At 31.9% G+C, this 23,602-nt stretch overlaps 3 protein-coding genes across 4 annotated transcripts; 1 reads left to right on the top strand and 2 right to left on the bottom strand.

Annotated features, from left to right (window-relative positions):
• The first annotated feature begins 2,969 nt into the window (after window positions 1-2,969).
• LOC112293124 (large ribosomal subunit protein uL14x/uL14z/uL14y) lies at window positions 2,970-4,543 on the top strand. 2 transcript variants are annotated; one of them, XM_024542239.3, is made up of 4 exons: window positions 2,970-3,013; window positions 3,452-3,736; window positions 4,002-4,043; window positions 4,237-4,543. In XM_024542239.3, the coding sequence occupies exons 1-4, from the start codon at window positions 3,001-3,003 to the stop codon at window positions 4,317-4,319; spliced, it is 423 nt and encodes a 140-aa protein (XP_024398007.1). In that variant the 5' UTR covers window positions 2,970-3,000; the 3' UTR covers window positions 4,320-4,543. The 2 variants fall into 2 exon arrangements, with proteins under 2 accessions (XP_024398007.1, XP_024398008.1); XM_024542240.3 differs by having other exon boundaries at window positions 2,970-3,059.
• Window positions 4,544-12,744: 8,201 nt separating this feature from the next.
• LOC112293370 (uncharacterized) lies at window positions 12,745-14,005 on the bottom strand. Its single transcript, XM_024542684.2, has 2 exons — window positions 13,547-14,005; window positions 12,745-13,088 (listed from the first exon to the last, which is right to left on the bottom strand). Exons 1-2 carry the CDS (start codon window positions 13,851-13,853, stop codon window positions 13,072-13,074), a joined length of 324 nt encoding a protein of 107 aa, XP_024398452.1. The 5' UTR covers window positions 13,854-14,005; the 3' UTR covers window positions 12,745-13,071.
• Window positions 14,006-19,657: 5,652 nt separating this feature from the next.
• On the bottom strand, window positions 19,658-22,495 carry LOC112293165 (uncharacterized). Its single transcript, XM_024542320.3, has 5 exons — window positions 22,109-22,495; window positions 21,193-21,467; window positions 20,747-20,973; window positions 20,484-20,584; window positions 19,658-20,293 (listed from the first exon to the last, which is right to left on the bottom strand). Exons 1-5 carry the CDS (start codon window positions 22,164-22,166, stop codon window positions 20,169-20,171), a joined length of 786 nt encoding a protein of 261 aa, XP_024398088.1. The 5' UTR covers window positions 22,167-22,495; the 3' UTR covers window positions 19,658-20,168.
• Between the last annotated feature and the right edge of the window lie 1,107 nt (window positions 22,496-23,602).

The following is a 23,602-nucleotide window of genomic DNA, read 5'->3' as shown; positions in this document are numbered from 1 at the left end:
GACGCAAAATACGGATCTTGTTGGTTGTAATACAAATTGCATCATGTTCTGTATACATGGATCGAAACTTTGCCAAAAAAGTCTCTAGATTATCCAATATTGGATCTTGTTGTTTAAGAAAAGATGAAAACCATGATAATGTTGAATCTGAAAGAAGCGTAGAAATGAATCTAACTTGTGATCTTGGAGTTGGATAGCTTTGGGTTTGAAGTTCAATCACAAGTTGTATTTGATTGATAAATATTCTAAACTTTGATCTGGTGCCATCAAACTTCTTGGGTACGGTAATTCTTGGTTCTCTAACACTAGAAGGATGTTCTACCATAGATCAAGAGACATGATTTGGTGCAGATGTTGAGGCAGTTCTAATCATTTCTATATCTTCACTTCCTACCAATCTTGTTGCTCCTTGTGGTAGTAAATTCAGCTGATGCATTGCAAGCATTAATTCTCTCAATTGCTCTTGCATTTGTGCCATTGCATTCTTTATTTCAGTAAGTTCTACCATGATAATATTTAGAAAAGAGAAGATGTCTAATATCACTCAAGACAAATAGAAGAGAGGACTTAAGAACAAAGAAAATACTTAGAACAATATCAATTTAGAAGAGGGAATCTGCAACTTCTAATACGCTTATGTCTTATGAAGAGAAAGAGGTAGTCCACTCTTAATCAAGATTAGAGAAAGCTTTGATATTGAAAGTGTATTCTTGTTAATTTGTCAATGATAAGAACTTGATAAAAATAAATAAACAAGTGAGACTATTCTCAAAGAAAGATGAAAAAATAGATATAACTAAATATGCATATTAAAAAAGAATCTCAAATGGCTATTGCCAAAAGGCAAGAAAACTAAAGACCCTTGAAACTAGACTAGAAGCAAGAAAGGAGTTGACAAGAGTGAAGAAGGCTTCAATCTTGCCTCTATATATACTATCTACCTAGGAGCTATGTGGCAATATTCTATAAGACCTCTAAAAAACGTGTTGATTTTGCACAATACATATCTTAACTTGCAAGGCAAGTTTTCTATGTGGGCGCCACATAGAAAACTTGTCCTGCAAGCTACCAACATGTGTAGCATGTGGTTAACTTCTTGAGCAAGTTTTTAACTTGCCAATCAAGTATAAATACATGTAAAGTCAAGCAGTGTCTATAAAGCTTCTAGGAAGCTTCTCTAAAAGATATTATAAAATTAATCTACTTTTATCTACTTCTACCTATTCATATCACCTAAATAATAACTATAGTAAATATATGTCTATGACAAATAATTAATTATATCTTTTGAAAAATACAAAAATACTTTTGAGGACGAATCTTTAGTGAATGTTCTATCTTTGCTTCATACCACATCTTACAAAAGAAATAAGCTATCATTATTGCTATACTTATATAATAGTTTATTATATTATTCTTAAATCAAATATATATATATATATATATATATATATACAATAGCAATGGTTAATTTTGTTGTATTCTTATAATTGTTGCATACTTATAATTAATAAAATCAAGGGTGGCCAATCAAATTTAAGTTCTCAATTTTGATGTCTAAAATATATTCTATTAAAAAATATACTTTTAATTAAAAAAAACTAAAATATATGATTTAAAAAATATATATATACATGTATACATTGGATAGTTAATTCTTAATAGTAGCATTATTACATACATATATATATATATATATATATATATATATATATATATATTCACACTTACAATATATTGATAATTTACTTTAAAAAATATCATAATATCCCACTTATAATATTTGAGATTATTCTTAATTTGATAATTTTTTATTTTTTAATCGTTTTTAGTTGTATATATTTTTATTTTTTAAAATTTCTTTTGTATTTGACTTGTAATAATAAGATGTATTACTATTAATGTCTCTACAACTTCAATATTCAAGAACATACATTTACTTAATTTTGATGACATATATATATCTATTTACTAATTCTTTTCATATGATTTTGATGATTAGCTTTATATATATATATATATATATATGCATACATAATTATATTTATAACAAGTTTTTAAATCTTGTATGTTTTATACTTTTAAAATAGCTAATACTAATAGATAACATACTACACAAAAAAATAGTTCAATTTAAATTATAAAGAAACTTTCACTAGTATCAATTTGTTTGAATAAATAAATACTGAGTAAACCAATGGCAAAAGTATTCATTTTACATTGCTCACTATCCTAAAATGACAAACTTTGATATTGTTTTTTGGAATTCACCACAACTAAAAAAACTCAAATGTATAAAAGAATCTCAACTAAAAAAGGGGAGAGAAAAATTGAATTTTCACATCTATCTATCTATCTATCTATCTATCTATCTATCTATATATATATATATAATATGAATTAATTTTTTGAAATTATTCTGATAGAAAACATAGATATTTGATGATAATACAAATTTATTACACTAAATGCATTGTACTACAAAAAAAAAAAAAAAAAAAAAAAAAAAACTTATTTTTATGTTCATGTCTACTACAAGTTTGAGAAAATAAACTAAGAATTTATGTTTATATGAATAAATCATACACAATGAATATTGAAGATCAATTTGTTATTGCAAAGTTGTTTGTGTCAATAGAATTTCATAAGCAAAATCTGAACTGTATGACACAAATTCAAAATTGGTATCCCTCTTTATCTAGAATGCATTATTTTAAAAATAAAAAATAAATTAAGAAACGAATTAATTTAATCATACTTTGCAGTATAATAAAATATTTATATTCAGCAGAGAAGTGCGATTGAAAACAGAGTCGAATCGTTTGTTGATGGTGTCAGTGTGAACGAGCACCCATTATTTCGGTTTGACACCGAGGCTACATACCGAGCTTGAGGTCCAGTTCCGAACGGACATTAGGTCAGGGAGCTTGTAGACGCAGCGATCGCACCAAGAGGCCTCTCTTGCACGACGGAGTGTAGTCGCATGCTCGAGCGTCCGCCATGTCGAAGCGCGGTATGAGTTCTTTCTTCCCTTACTCTCGTCGGATTATTGTCTTTAGGTATGTTTTGCCTCCTGTCTTGTTGAATCACACTCTGTTTGCGATCTTTACGTGACCATGAGCGTCCGGCTACGCTGGTTCTGAAGTCAATGAAGCATTCTGTCTCTTGTCGGGTTTCGTTGTACGAGTTCATTGTGATGGTGTTTAGAAAGGCCTATTTTCGCGGAGTGTGTGACTTACTGCTTTGACCTTATTCGCTAGACCTAGTGTTTCTCAGCTAACTCTGCAGCCCAAGTGGTGGTTTAGGGTTTGTGGTTAGGGTTCTACATCTTACGTTGCTTGTTAAAGCCATACTTATGCTGCAATCGTAGATGTGTCATGGTTGTGTGGTTTTCTGGGTTTTTTTTCGTCTATGCGGGGGTGGTCATAATGATAATACTTTGTCGTTTCAGGTAGAGGAGGTTCCTCCGGGAACAAGTTTCGCATGTCACTCGGTCTGCCTGTGGGCGCTGTGGTGAACTGTGCGGATAACACTGGAGCTAAGAATCTGTATGTCATCTCCGTCAAGGGGGTGAAAGGGCGCCTTAATAGGTTGCCAGCTGCTGCCGTGGGCGACATGGTTATGGCCACTGTCAAGAAGGGAAAACCGGACTTGCGGAAGAAGGTCATGCCTGCTGTAATTGTGCGCCAGCGCAAGCCCTGGAGGCGTAAAGATGGTGTCTTCATGTACTTCGAAGGTAAGAACATCCTCTTCGCAAGCAGATTTTTGGTCCTAACGAATTTATTCTGATGTCTTCTCTGCCTGCCTGTCTTGCCTTTGCAATGTAATTTCTTCGCCGTTGGATACGGTATTGCATGCGATACGTAGCACGAGTATCTTATTCATTCGTCTCGTCGGTTGTTTTATCTTTGAGGCTGAAGCCCATAAATTAGTGTGATGGAGATTTGTTTTCTTAATTCAATTCAATCTTAAATACTGATTTAAGTTTTCTTTATTTGCAGATAATGCAGGTGTTATTGTTAATCCTAAGGGAGAAATGAAAGGTAATCTCACTTACATCTATTTGATTTTAGGAAATACATTCAGTTGGTCTGTTCTGTGAAATCTGTCTTACAGTAGTTACCTACTTGATTTTAAAGATTACAGTCATATTTTTTTGTTCAACCACTCTTGTACTCATGTGAAGTTGTTGGGACTGGAGTTTGATCAAACCAATGTTTTTGGCAACTTGTGCAGGTTCTGCTATCACTGGTCCCATTGGAAAAGAGTGTGCCGACTTGTGGCCTAGGATTGCCAGTGCTGCTAATGCTATTGTATGAGTGCAATAGTTGCGCATTCAATTTCTGTTTGTTGATTAGCGATGACGTTGTGTTCAGACTCTCGCTGCAGCTGACATTGGGTTGCCTTTCTACACTAGGATCGTCTCGAGGTTGGGTGTGATTTTCGTTGTTTCTGTTTCTATGCCTGATTCTTGCCATGTACAAAACGACATCATAACACCATTTGTTCCATTCCCGAGAACAGCCTTAAGTTTTAACAAGAACACATGATCGTTTGTTTGGGAATACACTGTTATGATGGAAGAGAAGTTTGATCGTTCTAACCGTCCACTCAAGAGTGGTTGAATAAGTGTATTGATCTTCTTAAAACCTCAAGTACTGTCTATAAGTTGCGTAATTGCTATGTAATTGTTCCACAAACTCTGACGCATCTGGAAACGATTTGAACATAGAGACTCCGAATTACTGTCTAAATATTGAATATGGCGGATGTGTTGGGGTAATTAGTCAACGAGTACCTGTGAGGCCTCTCCTAGTGACGGCAAGTGAAGTGTGTGGCTGTCATGATTCTAAGATCCATGAGAGCAGTTATTCTCTCGTTCTGTCAATGGCGGTAACTCCTCTCCAATTCAAGCTTCTTTCATGAACTAGCTCAAATACAATGTCGGCACGCTAGCCTTCACCTACGCTTTTCCATCGGCTCGCTCGTTTAGTGGATGATTCGATGGTATCATTATTGGTATCTTTATTAAATAAATTGGTTTCAAATTAGATGGAATACTTGGGACAGAACCTTGCTGCCGGAGGATGTTACGTAGTGGCGATTTTTTTTAGTACGTCAGTCGAATGTCCTCCTGGAGTCGCAGTATTTTAAGTTGAGATACATTCCGCCAGACGATATCAATTTTCTAGATTTGGTAATAAGTTTGTGTCTTTCACTGTGTTCAAGCTGGTATATAGAACGACTATTGTAGCTTAAAATGTTAGAAAGTATGTGGAAAAGGTAAAATATGTCTAATTGGTTGTCATTTCTTCTTTTTTTTCTTTTTTTTTTTTTCTTTTTTTTGCAATCTCAAAGCACACATTCAAGGAGGATGCTTTTGAGAAAAATTCAAACAAAGCCGAAAAGTCAATAGTAAATGAGTAATATATGTGACTTGTTAGTAAGATAGGAAGGAGATGAGTTATAATTTTAAGAGAATACTTATCATAGATTTAAAGAGTATTATTTTCATCTAAAGCAATCTTAAGAGATAATTGTTCAATTGGTACCTTGCTTCATGCTTGTATATAACTTTCATCTATTTGCAATATCAATTTGGATTTTGTCCAATTTATAGTGGTTGAATGATGGGATAGACAAAATCCAAACTAATATAAATAATATAAGATTACCATCTAAAGTTAGTTGTTAAGAAGGTTTATGTAAAAAGCTAAGGATTTTGGTAATTGTAGGCTAGTCTCGAATTTATTTTTGGCTAACTGTAGTGATTCAAAAAATTATTTTAATGTTGATATATTTTAGAAAGAATGATGTATTACAAATGAATTGTAGTAAATAATGAAACGTGATTTGTATAACAAATAAATTATTTCTTTACATCTACCAAATGAGCTTAGGTTGAAAAGAATCCATTAGGTAATTGCGGAGCTATGACCAATTTAATTTAGAGTAGTACTGAAACAATTTTTTGAATGTAGTGTCTAATTTTTGGATTCTATTAATTACTCAACAATATAGCATTCTATCATCATCAAATTTACTATGATAATATTATTACTAATCTAATGACATCATTAATGCTTACTACTAGCTATAAAAGCACCATTCTTAATTACAATTCCTAGCACAAACATATTCCAAATTATTACATTCTAAGACCTTTTAGAATCTTTTGGAAATTTTTAAAACCTTTTAGATACTTATAGAATCTTTCACAATCTTTTAGAAAGTTCCATCGGCTTTTAGAAGCCTCTTTAGACTTCTAAAAGCTTCTTTGGACTTCTAAAAGCTTCTTTGGACTTCTAAAAGCTTCTTTAGACTTCTAGAAAATTCTACAGAAAGTACCATAGATTTCTATAATTTTTATTATAATATAAATAGGAGTCTTTGGAACCACTTTTGCTATTAATCTCATTCCTTATCTTTAATCTTGACATATTTTTTTGTCAAATTCTTGTGTCCTTGACAATTCCTTGAATAACTATGAGATCCATTCTCCACTCTCTCCAAGACAACATTATCTCTGCTCTTCTTCATTCTCAAAAATCTTTTGGCCAAATTGCTTCTAAACTTGGCCACAGTAAAGCTACTATCTTTAAGCTAGCAAAAAAGATCACTTTTAATAATAAAAACCTTAAATTAGAAAAAAAAAAAAAAAAAAAAAAAAAAAACTCATTGTAGTAGATGAAAGAACAATCATTTGCCAAATCACCACTAAGAAGGCTGAAAATGCTATTGAGGTTTCTAAAAACCTTAACAATATTATCAATAATCATGTGTCAACCCAAACCATTTGAAATGTTCTTAAGAAATAGAATATGCAAGTTGTGGTGAAGAAGAAAAAACCACTACTATCGACCTGCCATCGCAAACAATGCTTAGATTTTGTTCTAAAGTATAGGAAATGGACTATGGAGGATTGGAAGAGGATTATTTGATCAAATGAGACAAAAATCAACAGATTTGAGTCAAATAGCAAAAAGTGGGCGTGGAAACAAAAAGGTCAATCCTTACTTGATAAGAAGATCTAAGAAAAAGTTAAGCATGGGAGTGGAAATAGAATGGTATGGGTTTGTATAGGATGGAATGAGATTGGAAGGATGGCAAAGATTGAGAGGAAGATGAATACTAAGCAATTCATGGAAATTCTTGCAAAAAAAATCTATTCACTAGCATTGAAGAATTTGGCATTTTTAAGAAGGAGATGATTTTTTAGCAAGATAACAATCTCAAGCATAACTCAAAACTAGCATGGAAGTGGTTTGATTATCATGGGATTATAATGGATTTGCTTGCTTAGTCTCTTGATCTTAATTCCATTAAACATCTTTGAGAGCAATTCAAATGCCAATTCAACACTTGGAAAATAAACCAAAGGGAGTTTGGAAATTATAGAAAAGAATAGCTGCAGAATGAAATAATATTGAAGTAGTTTTGTACCAAAAGTTTATAGAAAGTATGCCTAAGAGGTTGGAAGTAGTTATCAAGGCCAAAGGAGATCCTACAAAGTACTGATATGTAATTGGATACCTTACTTAAAAAAAATATTTCAATACTATTCTAAATTAGATTGATCAAAGCTCCACAATTACTTAATGGATTCTTTTCAACCTAGATTCATTTAATAGATGCCAAAGAATATTTTATTTGCTATACAAACCACGTGTCACTATTCACTATAATTCATCTATAATACACCATTCTTTCAAAAATATGTCAACATTGAAATAGTTTTTTGAGTCATTGTATATTGTAGACTAATGCTATAGTTATATTTTAATTTCTTCTTTAAATGCTTGTTTCTTTGTTCTCTCTAGTATTTTGCTTTAGTCCTTTTTTTGTTCTTTTTAAGGTATTTTTAAGTCTTTATTCTTCTTAGTCCTCAATTTTGAAAATTTGTATGTAAGTAGATGTGGGCAAGGATAAGCATATCAAAAATTTGTTAAAATTGTCCTAAATCTATTTATGGATGATAATTTTTTTTACAAGGGAATTTAATGAGTACCAATCCTTCTACAATCCATCTAAAGTTGATATCTTTTTTTTCTTCTACTTATAATAAAACAAATATTAGATGACTATAAAAGAATGTATTACTCTATGTCATATTGCATTATTTTAATTTTTTTCTTTTAGTGATTAAATTTATTTTTAATGTCTTATTGAGATTATTTATATCAATGTATCTATATATTTTCTTAGTTTTCTATATTTTGTCTCTATTTCTACTTTAAAATTAAAGTTTTTGTTATGTATATTTTTGAAGTTAAAACTTAACATATTACCACTTCTATTTGTTGGCCATCTATACAAAATCTTATACTGTAATGATGCATTTTTTCTTTTTTTATATTATTATATTTATCTTTTGTATGCTATGGTTTTGAAGCTACAAATATTTCTATAATTAGTAAATATCATCAATTTTTTCTTCTTGGTATAGATGATTTTGCATGCAACAAAGTTTACTTTTGTATATTTTTGTAGTCTTTAGGCTTGTCATTTCCATGTCTTGTTTGTCAACGTTGTATATTTATACCATTGTCTTTGTAATATCCTCTAATATTTATATATATATATATATATATATTATTTTGTAGAAATTTCCAATATCAATTTTAATAATGTGTATGTTTATTCTAATCAAGAATAGCATTGCATTACAAAAATGTAAGAATTTATTTAGATAAAACTCTATCTATATGTGCAAATTTTGGTGGATTTTATTTTTGATAAAATTATAATTTATGAGTGTAAAAAAATTAACAAAAAATCATTATATTATTAAAAAATGAACAAAAAATCATCCAATTCTAATGATTTTTTGTTCATTTTTTAAAATTTAAAAGTGACTTGTATTATTTCTTCTTTAATGTGATATAACTTTATTAGTAGAAATAATATAGTATGTGTAGTATAGTATTGGTAATTGAGATAAATCAAGCATTTATATTTTATGTTTTTGAATGATCATGTATTAAGTGTTACATAATTTTTAAAAAATTGTATTAATTGAATTAGTGGTATATGATTAATACCATATTAATTTTAGACATCTACTAAAAATATAGAATATGTGATTTCATTAGCAAGTTGTTATTTTTTATGCATCTAGTAATAATGTCACGTATGTAATATCATCAAAAATTCTTTGATTTTTGTACATCTATTGCTATTGTGCCATGTGTATTTTAATAGTTATTATAGATGAAGTTATATCAATGTGTGCATAAACTTAGATTAATAATCTATTATTATAGATATTTTTATTCATTAAAATTGCTAGAAATCATATTTTTTATATAAAATTGTTATGATTAGTAGACAACAAATGTATTGGAAGTTGATCAAGAAAAATTATTTTCTTTACTAAATCAACCCTACTTATGCATCTAATACTATGTGTACTAAAAAAATCGTTGTTATTAGTTGATTGGTATATATTAAGAGCTCTTGGTACTTATTGATGTGCCAAGCGTAACATTTCAAGGAATTGTAAAGATGTATAAGAAAAAAAGTTTGAACCTAATACAACATTGAATATATCTCATAACTTATTTTTATTAAATAATAATAAATTTTCTAGGATTTTATTCTAGTATTTAAGTTATTTGAAGCTAATGGAAATAGAAGTTTTGATATTTATTAGAAAAGTTTTGTGTGCTACATAAAATTTTCTACATGGATTACTATTAATTGCTGTCATAAAAAAATTAGGATTCTATGTGTATAAAGTACCATCATTATAGTCAATACATTGTGTATAATAAACTCTTAGTTAATATTATATATTAAAGCTATTTTTTTAGATCATTGATAATTTTTATTATAGCTTTTGAATAATTTTATACTTAAAATATTCTATCTTTAAATTATTTAGTATAGTATGGATATTCTTTGTACAATATTTTATATTGAGATTTTTTAATCTAATCAAATTATTTATATTAATTCACTATTTTATTATTTTTATTCTTAATTCTAAGTATTTTTTATATTATTTTTTTTAAAAAAAACAATTAATCAAAATTTATTCTATTATAGTAGATTTTTGTAGATCATAGAGTTTCTATGAAATTATTTCTATTAAAATAGTATATTGAAATTTTAAATTTGGCTCAAATATTAGGGTTTTATAAAAAAAATAGAATATTTTTATGTAAAGTATATCAATTGATATGTTTTTGTAAATAATTTTTAAATACAAAGTACAACATTTTATATGAACAATAAGTTATTGTAACAGATTATGGTATATGCAATGCAACATTCTTTGAATTACAGTAAATTAATATAAATAATTGTTATATGTATAGTATTGCATTGTCTAGATATTTAATGTAAATAGTAGTCTATAATGTTGTATTATATTTTCATATTCTTTATGTTATAATAGAGTCAAGTTGTGCATTTATGTTTTATAATTTTTAAGATTTATTCCAACAGGCAAGAAAAAACTTGGATATACTTTTAATTATTGTATACATCATGATTAATTTATGACTGTAATTCTTAAATAATATTATATAATTTTAAAAATATTATTATAATTTCAAATTATTAAGAAAATTCATAATTCTTAAATTAATTCAAAAAATAAATAATAATATAATAATATAAATTTTAATATTAATGACAGATAAAATATAAATACAAAATAAAAATAAATTATTATATAAAATAAAATGTCTAAATTTCTTGATTTCTATGTCATTATATAAACATAAAAGTTTATTTTAAATCAAAATAAATTAAATTTGTGTTGGAATTGTAAGCTTGTAAAATTAAAAGTAAATTTTCAATAGCATTAGAATTTATCAGTATTATATATATATATATGTATGTATGTATGTGTATGTATATATGTAGAGAGAGATTGGATAATTGAATGCTTAGATACACCAAATGATTTAAATTACTTCAAAATATCTATTAATAATTATTTAGTTATACCCACGTATTATTTTATCTATAAGAACATATATTCTATTTTTAGAAATTATAAGGTGTATGCATCTTCTAGATAAAGGCTATAGGTACATCTTTGTACACTTTTAAAATATTTTTGTTTTAATATTTAATTTTTATCATAAGGGTTAAATATTTTTAATTTATCATCTAATATTACAAATTATGATTTTGGCTAAATTAAGATTATGTAAAGATGTTTATTTAGTATATATTTAAGTGTGGATTTTTTTTTCAAGAATAGTTTTTTGGCATACAAGAAAAGTATTTACTTGATTACACTGCTTTTGAAGTTAAAAGTTGTATTTGTTAGAAGAATGATTTTTTTATTAATGATTTTTTTAGCTTATGAGACAATAGTTTAGAAGATAACGATTTATTTATAGATCAAATTTCTTTCAAATTTTATAGATTATATTTAGTAGATCACAACCTATTGAATCTTGAGGAATATCTTTGAAGTTTACAACAGATCAAAAACAATTTGTGCTTTTGCAATTCTTATTTTTATCCAAATTCTCTGACAATGCTGTTGTAAATTGCTATAGAGTGTTTTTCTATTGTGATCTTTCCTAATAGTAAAGTTGCACTCTTTTTATTTACAGTCATATCTAAATAGTCTTGTTGCAATCTAGCTAATGTTAACCATAGGTGGCATCTAAAGAAAAATTTGATTGTGCGTGCATTAGGCTCTATATTTATATTCAACAATTTGCAGTTTTGCAAGTGTCTCAGTCCTAATTGCACGTGTGTAGGCGTCAAGAAAATGAATTGGGCAACCGTAAAGACATGAGCATGAGTAGTAGCGTAGCGCTGCAAAAGTTCGTTTTGAAACTTTACCACATTTTCTGGTTGTTATGTGGTACTATTAGGCTACACTAATTTCGTGACAAAAAAAGCCTAATTTGTACGTTCTTGCTGAAAGCTTTGGTGGACAAGTCCTCAGATTCAACCAGCTACCTTGCGGTTCACACAATCCTATTGATCCTGCTAAAAAGTTTGGATAAAATTTGTTGGAAAACTATTTCTTTTGTCTACACGCATAGACAACAATCGCAGCACTAATATCGTGAAACTGGAGATTTCATGCCAGCTTGTGATGGACTTAAGTGAGAGAATATCCAGAAGTTGGATTGCAGCATCTACTTTAGTTACTGATTCTGCCAACTTTCAAAGAAAAGTAGCAGCGACAATGGTTAAAACGATGGACAGTTTCGATGACAGTGGGTCTCATTAGTTCTCTTCCCAGTCTGGATCTAATTCTGACAGTAAGCAGCGACGTGATGGATGGTCAGATTCTGTGTCCGCTGAGTTCTAGAGAAGATTATTTTGGGATCAATACTTCAACAGTGTGAGTATGGCTTTGGTGGATCTCAACTTAAGTGATGGCAATCCTCCTGTGGAAATTAAAATACTTGGTCTAGATAACTATAAGCTACTGCTAGGCGTGTATTCCTTCCGTTACGGAGAGCTTCATTTAGCCAGTTGATCGCCTCGAATGCTATTATGTCACGATAGCTGCCACGTTTCAGAAAGGTTTGTGCGGTCAGTACGTTTGAGTGCACATGTTGCCGCGTGAGCAATGTTACGATTCCATTCTCTTCATTTGCCTTGGTCTTCAGCAATTTCATGGATTTGTGTAGTGGTTAATATGATTATTGTCTCATTGAGGCAGCAGATTGTGGCTATCAGAGCAAGGTACACCCAAGGTAAGCATTTCATTAAATGCTATATTCATGGGAAATCGCAAATTCAAAGTCCTTAAACAATGAATGATCCATGAACCTATTGCTGTTTTACTGACATTTCAAACCCTCGTGAAGAGCCATTGAGTGGCACAAGTCAAGTTGCGTAAAATCACAAGATTTTCAACCCTCATTTAGTCTTCAGTGTGAGCACCTGCAACTGACCACTATAATAACAAATTACGAATTACTGGGCATACAATAACCGTGAGCACTAATCTAGAAATCCATCTTCAAGTACTGACGTAAATACCATTAATCTCAGCAAACTTCTAACTATAGTGTGTGAAGTTGTACATGATACAATGCAACCACTCCCACACTGCTCGTCGCCGAGGTATTGACGATTCCATCTTCAAGGAATGTATTGACCTGCGAGCCGCCATCGCAATGCACCATCATCAACTCACTCGAAACACCAATGCAGAGATGAATCAAATGATATACATTACACTTCAGGCACATGTATGAATAGTTGGTGTAATACCAAAATCCCTAAGCATGATATTCACGAGAAAAATTGACATGAAATTGAATTCAAATTAGAGTAAAAACTGAACAAGCAATGTAGCTAGTGGAAGAAAACAAAATAATTGCAGTCGAGTAAGCGTCATCAGACACAGAAGTGCTGACAATAGTGTCATGACGACCATTTGCAGTACTAACAGTTACAAGCAGTGACGGAGGGAGATTGAATGGGCAACTTTGAAGAAGATGGTTTCGGACTCATCGTGTTGTGGATGAAAGTTTTTTCTTGAAAGCAATTCCAGGACATTTCTGCAGCTGTGGAAAAGGCTGGGTGAGTTACGAACCAGTATGATACGACTTACCAGCACAGGTCTTGCCTTTTAATTTCGAGTAGGCCTCTCCCCCGCACTTCTGCGGCACTAGGACCGCATTGCTGACGTACGCTGGAGGATAGTTCCCCCTCGACACCAAGTTGCAGAAACAGCCGAAGTCGGCCGAAGCCACCTCGTTGCAGCAAAGGGGCGGGGGGTTGGTACCCTGGGTGACAGCACTGATGCACTGGCTCAGCTGGCTCAGGCTACACTGCGCATTCACATTCGCAACGAGAGCAAGCACCACGATCAAACACAAGCTCGACACCATCACACCCTTCCCGGTGGTGATCCCCATGTCTCTAGTTTGGTCCCAAACGGCTCACACTGAGACTTGCAGTCACAAGCCCACAACTTCGACCAGACGAATGCAACTCACTCACTCACGGCAGATGTGATGAGACTGTCCGCCCACAACGGTGGGATTTATACCAGGTAGGGTCCAGTTCGGCGTCAGTACGAGCTCTCAGCAAATGTATCATGGGGCTTCGTTTTATCGACACATGAAGCTGCAACGTCGGAACTGCAGCTCTTATCGTATGCTTTGTACCCACATTTCACACTTTGAGACACTTGGTGGAGCACATCCGTCTATTTAACTCTATATATATATATATACATATATGTACATAGCTAGATAGACGGATAGTACTCGCGGTTTGAAGTTATATATATATATATATATATGTGTGTGTGTGTGTGTGTGTGGTGTGGACGTAAAGTAGATGATGATGCAGTTGAAGTGAGCAGAAATGTGACGTGGATTTGGCTTCGTTGAAGTGAGATGCTGTTACATCGGCAATTCACTGCTCGTCCCTTGGGAATGATTTCGTTGCATGCGGAGTGGTACTGTGCTTGTTGCTAGTCTCTCACCACATTACTGAGCTTTCCGTATCAGCGAAGCTGCATCGCTGCAGGACATTCACATCTTTGATGTGGGGCTCTCTACTATTAAAATTATTATTATTATTATTTGGAGTCTGGTCCCCCGGAACTCTGATCTATGTCGATGTTGTTGTATGTGTTGGATGTTATAGAAGCAATCCTAGTTTAGTGTAGTTTAGTCTAGTCGACAATGAGTTCCTACGCCATTTAAAATAGAAAAAGGTAGTTGTTGTAGTGTGGACAAAGACAATAAATATTAAATAAAAATAGAAGTTATTGCATGCATGAAATTAAAATTTATGTGCAAATATAGCTTAGGAAGAATGTAATGTGACGATCTTCAATAGAAAACATTTAACATGGTATTAGAGCATGGCTGGAGAAAGTCCGTTGATCATTGAAAGTAACTAGGTTTTTGAGAGTATGTAGAAGAGTTATCTTATTACTACGAAAGAATGCTTCTATAATCTTTATTCAAGAAGTAGAAACTATTAGTTGTACAATTGATGATAGAGTTATATAGAAAGTCTTGCAAAGACTTCAGAAATGAGAGAGACTTAACTAAGATGGCATTCCTTTGTGGGTGAAACCAACAAATTAGTTGGTGACAAACTATAATGTATGACAGTCTAGAATGAAATCAATACTTATCAGAGAGAATTTATGGGCAATTATGGAAGTGAAAAGAAAACTAGCAACTTTTCCTTCATTGATTGGAGACAAACTCTATAGTACAACAACTTTTTAGTAGGAAAAGAACAGAGCACATTTAGAAATATTGATGTCTATTTGTAATGAATTCATGGATATGCTGATAGAAAAATTAGATCATGTTGATGCATAGAATATTCTCAAGGAAATTTATCAAAGTGGAGATCAATGATAGATTATACTGATAAACTTTCAATTTTTCTCATTATGTTTGCAGGATAAAGGAGATGTCAAAGAGCATGTGAGACTAGCAGAGGAATATAAGAATAATCTAACAAAATTGGGCGAACTACTTCCAAAAAAAACTGACTTTAAATTTGTTCTTAAATGTCTTACCTACGAGTTATGATATAATGATATAATAAGAGTTTCAATAAGTATGTTACATGAGTACTAAACATGGCAAAGCAACTGAATATAAGAGCTCAACACTTGGAGGAGGTTAAAGAAATAAATTATATCACATGTTTGAATCATAGACTTGGACAAAGTCAAGGAAAATTGGTACAAAATGGACATAGTAGCAGAGAAAGAAGGAGAGAATGTTTAACCGCAAAAGAATGACTATGGTATTATTTTACATGTCATAAGCCTAGTTATATTGCAAAAGAGTGTTATCATCAAAAAAGACAAAGAACCACAAAGAATGATGTTAATATGGTGGTAAATTTAGAAGTTGAGAAGTCATATGAATTAGATGAGCATCTCTAGCCAAATCCTAGAATTCAAAATAGTAGTATATGGATAGCAGATGTAGTATTCATGTGACATGAGAAAAAAATTTAATTACAAACATGACAAAAATGGCCAATAAAAGCCTCACTACCTTAAATGATGAATCATATGGAATGGAAGAAAAATGTCATGTTGAGTTAAAAATCGTCTATGGTAAAATAAAGATCACTAATGTTCTGTACTCTCCAACTATCACCAGGAATATGTTGTTGGTGGGATATCTTGTATATGATGGAAGAGCTATTCTATCTACAAAACCTCATGTGTATATTCTAGACAATGCAAAAAACTTGAAAATAATTGCAATTAGCCAAAGATTCAAAAAATAGACTGCATGAATTTTGATTTATTGCTATATTTATGGATGATAGAAGTTGTATAAGTTAGGTAAATGTTTTTTAAACAAAGAGTAAAATTCTTCAGAAATTCAAGAAATTTAAGGCAATGATAAAGGCCGAAACTAAGAACAAAATAGAGATATTAAGGACTGATGGAGGGAGAGAACTTTTATCTGGAATATTCACAAATTATTGAAAATAAAATAGAATTAAAAGACAATTGATGTAAGCTGAAACTCTTCCTCAGAATGGTGTAGCAAAAAGAAGAAACTGAGCAATTATTGAAAAGGTAAGAAGTTTACAATATGAAGCAAAATCAACTATATATTTTTGGTCAAAAATAGTAGATATTGCAAATTGTCTTATAAACAAAGGACCTACAAGGGCTAATAGAGGAGAAACTTTAGAAGAAAGATGGACAAAAAAGAAACCAGAAGTTCATCATTTAAGAATTATAGGAAGTTTGGTATATATATATATACATCCAAATTTGGATTTGAATTTGTAAAAATAGATAACGTGATTAATAACAGTACATAACCAATTGGAATTTTAACAAAAAAACATTCAAAATCAAGAATTATATTATTACAAAGTTGATCAAACTGTTGAGCAAACTATTGAACAAGAATACAATAATCATATCAATTGAGTAGCTCAGCAAGAAGAGCAAAAGTTTGCTTTAGAACAAAATGAAAACAATATCAAAGCCACAGAACAAAACAAATGTTTTGAACTTCGACGAGAAGAAATAATTACAACAAAGTTGATCGCGAAGACGATACATCATTGATTGCAAAAGGTAAAATTTTGAAAAATATTATACAAAAAAAAAAAAAAAAAAAAAAAAAATCTAGTTAAGATATTGGTAAAATAAATTTGCAAAAATTTTTAAAAAATTAATAAACCAAATAGGAGATTACAAGATTATATTTGGACAGTAGAAAAATATGAAATATGGAAACCAATTTTTTTATGAAGCAATAAATTTACCAAGAAATAAGGGTTGTTAAGAAAAACTATATTTGGAATTTAATTGATCAACCAAATGGAATCAAACCAAATGATTTGAAATGTGTAGTTAAAGCTAAAACAAACAATATTGGAAATGTTAAAAAATACAAGGGAAGACTAGGAGTAAGAAGAGATTTTCATAAATTGAGAATTGATTATTTTGAGATATTTGCTCCCATGGTAAAATGGGCAACTATAAGATGAATTGTAGCACTTGCTACTGGAAGAAAATAGAAAATTAGACATTTAGATGTCAAAATTGCATTCTTAAATGGCATTCTTGAAGAAGAAATATTTATGAAAGTTTCTAATGGCTGGAGAAATGAGAGAACAAAAGAAAAGTGCACAAAATGAAGAAAGCTTGATATAGACTTAAAAAGCTCTAAGAGCTTGATATTCAAGAATAGACATTTATTTGAAAGAATAAAATCTCAATAAGAACAATGAAGATCATAATTTATATTATTCCATTTAAAACAGAAAATATACCATATTACTTTTATATATTGATGACTTCCTATTAACAAGAGATGATTATACAAATATTGATAGAATTCAAAAATATTTACAAAATGAATATGAAATGGAAGATTTGGGCAATGTACGCACTTATTTAGGAGAAAAAATTTTATTTACTAAATAAAGAAACTAGATGCATCAGACAAAATATATTGAAAAATTATTGAAAAATTATAGAATAGAAAATTCAAAATTTGTATTTGTACCAAAAATACAAAAACAAATCTTTAAAAAGATATAAAGTCTCTACTATGTGATGTTACTTACTATCAATCCTTGATTGGGAGTTTAATTCATCTACAGATAACCAAATATGATATAGTGTTTGCAGTATACTATTGCTTGAGATACATGAATCAACCGCAAGAAGTACATCTTATGGTAGCTAAATATATTTTAAAATATCTTAAAGAAACAATGGATCATGGAATTTTGTTTCAAGATGATGATGAAGGAGAATTACAAACTTATGTTGGATGCAGATATTGCTTGAGAGACACATTTTAGAAAATTAGTAATAGGGTTGTTATATAAACTTGGATCATCACTTATTCATTGGAGTAGTAATCTACAAGAAACTGTTGCAGTGTCAACAACCAAAGCAGAGCATAGAGCTTTATCTAAGGCTGCGAGAGAAATATGCTATCTTTGAGGACTATTCATAGGATTACAAATTTAAGAAGGTAAATCAATAAAAATTTTCAGTGATAACATGAATTGTATAAAGCTGGCTAACAATCTTGTAATGCACTCAAAAACAAAACATATAGAATTGTAACATTATTACATGAGAGAGAAGATACACAAGCAAAATATTAAAGTTGAATTTATTCCAACTAAATATCAACAAGTTGATATCTTAACAAAATCATGTAGTGGTTTTATTCATCAATGAAATAAAGAAATCGGAGGACTACTTCATATTCCCTACAAATAAAAAGAATCAAGATAATATTGCACTTTTGGTAAGGATTTGAAACCTTTGAATTCAACTTAAGGAAAATGAAATACTTTAGCTTGGCATTCTAACTAGGATTTGCATATACTTGAATATTGACCTTGTCTTACAGCATAAAATTTGGTTGAAGTGGACATACTACAAGCAAAACTAGAGAATACATGTTGTGGTTTACCAAATATTGACAATATAATGTGATAGAAAAACTGCAATGAAATGAAAAAATCTTGACGCCAACATAAAATCCAACCAATTGATGAAAAAACAAAGTTGAACCTACAAAACAACATAGAGGATTGTAAAGGAATAGCAAATATACAAAGAGAGGCTAGAGAACTTACTAATGACAATGATTGACGATGAGCCAAAGTATTTAGAGAAACAAGCAACATTTTAAAAAGAAGGAAAACTAGGGTTGAGGGAGACTATTGGATGTTACAAAAGCAATTATAGTTTAGTTTAGTGTAGTTTAGTCTAGTCTAGTTGACAATGAGTTACTACATTATCTAAAATAGTTTAAGTAGTCACTATAGCATGGACAAAGATAATAAGCATCAAATAAAAACAAGAGTCACTACATGCATGAAATTGAAATTCATGTATAAATGTTGCTCAAGAAGAATATAATGTAACAATCTTCAATACAAAATATTTAAAAATATGAACCCACCAAAAGGTCCAACACTAAGATTATGTGAAAATACTTGTTTGGATTTAGTTCACTCATTTGAATCAAATGGTAGTTTGATCAAATAAGTTTAAAAGGAGAAACCAATTATTAATATAAAAAATTAAAATATAAAAAAATAAATCTTTAATACATAATCTTCATAAAAAATATAATACTATATAACAAAGAAATTATTAGAGCTATAATCTTTAACACACCATAGAAGTCATAATTAGATGCATTATTGCCACTAATGTCCCTAGCAAGTGATCTAAGCCTGAAAAACTTGGCTTTCATTACTACCATCTTACAACTGAATTTGGACAAATAGAATTGCAGTATCACACAGAACTCATTAAAACCATACTGTGTGAGCGTATCAAGTAAAGGAATGCATCAAGCAAGCCATCTGCAGAACTGACTGAGAAGTACAGAAGGAAAGACGCTAATCCAGCACTACTTGCAAGATTCATCTTCCACTGACTCCTTTAGAATATGGTCTACACTGAATAAAACTGTTAAAGAGAATCATAAAGAATTCTGTGTAAATATCCTGTTTGGGCAATGTAGTAAATGCCACTGTGTCGATCTAACGTGCAATCCAAATGCTGATAGACAATAATCAGTTACCAGATCCGTCCTCCAGTGATAGCTGTTTAAGGCACCAGATGCAAACCAGATGGTTTATGTAGAAAAGGGTAAGAATCAAAGTCTTCCTTCAAAAATCTTAAGGTGATACTTCCGCAAAACTCAGCTGTAGAAAATGGTGCAATAGAAAGCAACTTATACACCTAGGGACTGCTCTGACGACCCTGGATGATTAGTAATTGGATCTACTGAATCCAACGGATTTTCGCTGAACTGTAAATCCTTGTCTGTTGACGCTGTATCCATAAATAAAAGTCGTCCTAAATTACAATAACCAATGCAAAAATCAGACTGTCAGTAGGAACACAAAACTTTGAATAAATTCAACTCACATATGACGCTTGACTTCCAGCAGTTTATGTGATATATGTAGTTGCTTTTATCATATTAAGTGCTACCACTAGTTAATCAATTGAAAAAGCTGGAAAACAGATGACAGTAAGACTCTACCATTCTGGCGTACTGCAATTTCTCGGATTCGCTTCACTTGTTGTGTAACAGGGTCGGTATAAACTCTTGTTTCCATATTGCCTTCCACATAAACCTGTGCCCTGGTAAGATCAACGACTCATCGTAAGTGACTACATATCACAGACTAACAACAACCACATACTGGGCTAGGACCTGGATGTGCATCTTTGGAGTGCATAAAACAGTACATCTCAGCATCTATGCAGTAATCACACCGTAAGTCATGGTTAGCGGCAGCATACCCCTGCTTCATAGAGCGCAAGATGAGGTTGCCAACCTTTTCTTGATATACAGCTACTCTATGCCACTGCATGTTGCTCCGTTCTGCAAACTCTTCAGGAGTTTCCCCATCAAACATCCTACGATTGAGGTGCATTCCTCCAGTGCCCACAGAGAATACAGTGACTGCTCGCCCACTCTTCAGGATTTTTTGTGCGGGAGCTTGGCCGACTTCTCCCAAAAGTATAGCCTGTGTTAATGACAGGACACACTAGTTAGTTACACAATAACTGACAGTGCAGTCCTGAGGTTATGCGACGTTGTAAATTTGAAGACTCTTCTACTAAGAAGCATACTAATCCTATTCAGCTCTATTCTTTCTGAACTATTAACCTGCACATTGTTATAAACCAACCCATAAGCAGAACAAAGTAACTTACGAACTTCTAAGGTAAAGGGATGTTTACACCTTGTAGACACCACGAGGTTGGTAGGCGCGGCCAGATGAATAGTTGTCTGAAGGCTTAAACGCAGGCTGGTCAGATTGCTCTCCACTGATTAGAGGTTCCGAAGAAGCGACGGAATTGAATGAAAAAGAATCAGGAGAAGCATCGAACTGACCCCGGTTAAACTCTGGAACTTGTATATTTGAATCTGATACAGTATCTCGAGAAGCATCGTTAAATTCTTGCGTGCTAAACCAATTGGCCTTAGCATAGCCAGATCCTAACGTTCGTAAGTTTCCTGCATAATAGAGAACCCAGAACAGTGGAATGAGATACATCTTGAAATTAACTGCTTCAAATGTCGCTTGAAAATTGAGCTTCCAAGCAGCTGAATTAGAGACGGCCTATTCCCATGCAATACCCGTCTCGTCAAATCTACCTGTATGAAAGGCAGATTCGTCTAATAATCTATGCACCATGGGACTTATGAAAGGACAGAAATCAAATGGGGGTGCTCGAAAATGAAACACTCTAATAGAGACACGAAAGCGAATTAGAACACAATACTGTCACCATATACAGAGACTCTAAATTTACCAAGGCATGACAATAAGAAGATTTTCCTAAAACTACAAATAAACATTGAATTCAAATTAACGAGATCCTTACATTCTGTCAAGCATTACACCTCCCGCTGACGCGCAACATACTACCATGAAAAAGTATACACTCTGGATGTCATCCAGAACGGATACAGCGACAGAAACGATAATACCACCCATACGACCACGGATTCCAACCAAGACAAATCCTTGATTAAAACAATGGGAAAAAACGCATTACTTGCTGCAAAACCATGTCAAATACAGAGAAGTACAGCTTACGAAGGTATACAAGCAGCTATTGCAACACAGAAATGACGAGAGCACCAAAATGTACCTCCAGCGCCAAGCGAGTAAAGCTTCCTCGCCGCCACACGCGACAGCTGATGGGCCATACCAGCTAAACCTCGGCGCGCCACCTCCAGACTTTCTCCACGGCAACGAATCGCCACGATTCAAAAAAAAAAAAAAAAAAAAAAAAAAAAACCCAACCGCAAACGAAACCGAGAGAATTGGTCGCAGTAGTGAGAAACCTCCGACTCTTCTTCGCCCAAAACCGCGAGGGAAATCGAAGGCCGAGCTGGGTGCTGCATTCAAGGAAGATCCGAGTGGGCGAGTCCGAAACTCGGCGGAGTACAAAGTGGGATAGCAATACAGCGATGGGCGAGGGGGGGGGGGGGTTGGAAGCCAACGCTTCTTCGGTTGTGTGAGGAGCTCTTCGTCGTGCAAACCGATTTAGGGTTGAGGGTTTAGGGGTGAGCCTTCCTTTTCCATTTCCAACTCCCCCCCCCCTTTCCCACTAGACTCCCCCTCCTCTCGTGGCCACTTGTCCCCACTCTTCATCCCCGGTTTATTCATCAATTTCGTTTCTTTAATGTTTTTTCATCTCTACGTTCATCTTATGTTTCATTCATCTTACGCATGGATGGTCTTTCATCCATCTAGTGCCTCAGTGGGCTTTCTAATGCATATTTGATGCGAATGGTGGTCAGTTTGGTACAGGATCTAAATTGAACATTGATTGTGTAATCAATTGGACATGGAACTGCATTAATTTTTATTTATTTATTTATTTTAGTGACAGGTGATATCATCTAGCTACTTTGATTTACAAATCTTGCATGTATTTTAGTTGTAATGATAGATTTTATATTACTTTTTAGAAATGAATTGTCATTTTGAATTTATAATTTATTTAATTTCACAAAGTTTATATTTCTTGGCATTTTAGAATTGGGTAATTTTTTTTGTTTGTTTGTTTTTCTCTTTTTTGACACAAAGACAGGGTATATCCAATGCATTCATGCAATGGAAAAAAAGTACACCAAACTACTTAATCCCTTACAGAGGTATAGATAAGAATGCAAAGATAAAGTAGCAGCTATGATAGCTAATTCATTTACACTCTTGTGTAAGGTCACACCACCTTGAGGTATTTTAGAGTCTTATTTAATTATCTTGTCTAATCCAATATGTAACTTACTATCTGTGATTTATCCCATTTCTTGAGAATGGTAGATTCATGTTTTGAGTATTTAGTCATTTTCTTTGTGACAAATTTTCAACTAATTTGTCCACATTTCATAAATCCTTTTTAAATCATGCTTCTAATAAGGAATTTATTTTATTCTTAAATATAATTTATGTTAAATATAGATGGTCTATAAAAAAGTATTCTTAAAAAAGATCAAATCTTGTAAAAATGATTAAATCTAAATAGAATAATTTCAGCAAAAATGCCTTGTTTCCAAGTGAAGGATTTCTATAGAAAATTAAGATATATATACTTAAATTTTGAATCATTTCAACTTTATATAATTTGATAGTAAAC

This window comes from Physcomitrium patens, chromosome 16 (assembly GCF_059467195.1).
Source record: "Physcomitrium patens ecotype Gransden chromosome 16, ASM5946719v1, whole genome shotgun sequence".
NCBI lineage: Eukaryota > Viridiplantae > Streptophyta > Bryopsida > Funariales > Funariaceae > Physcomitrium > Physcomitrium patens.
This window is presented reverse-complemented; position numbering and strand designations above follow the sequence as displayed.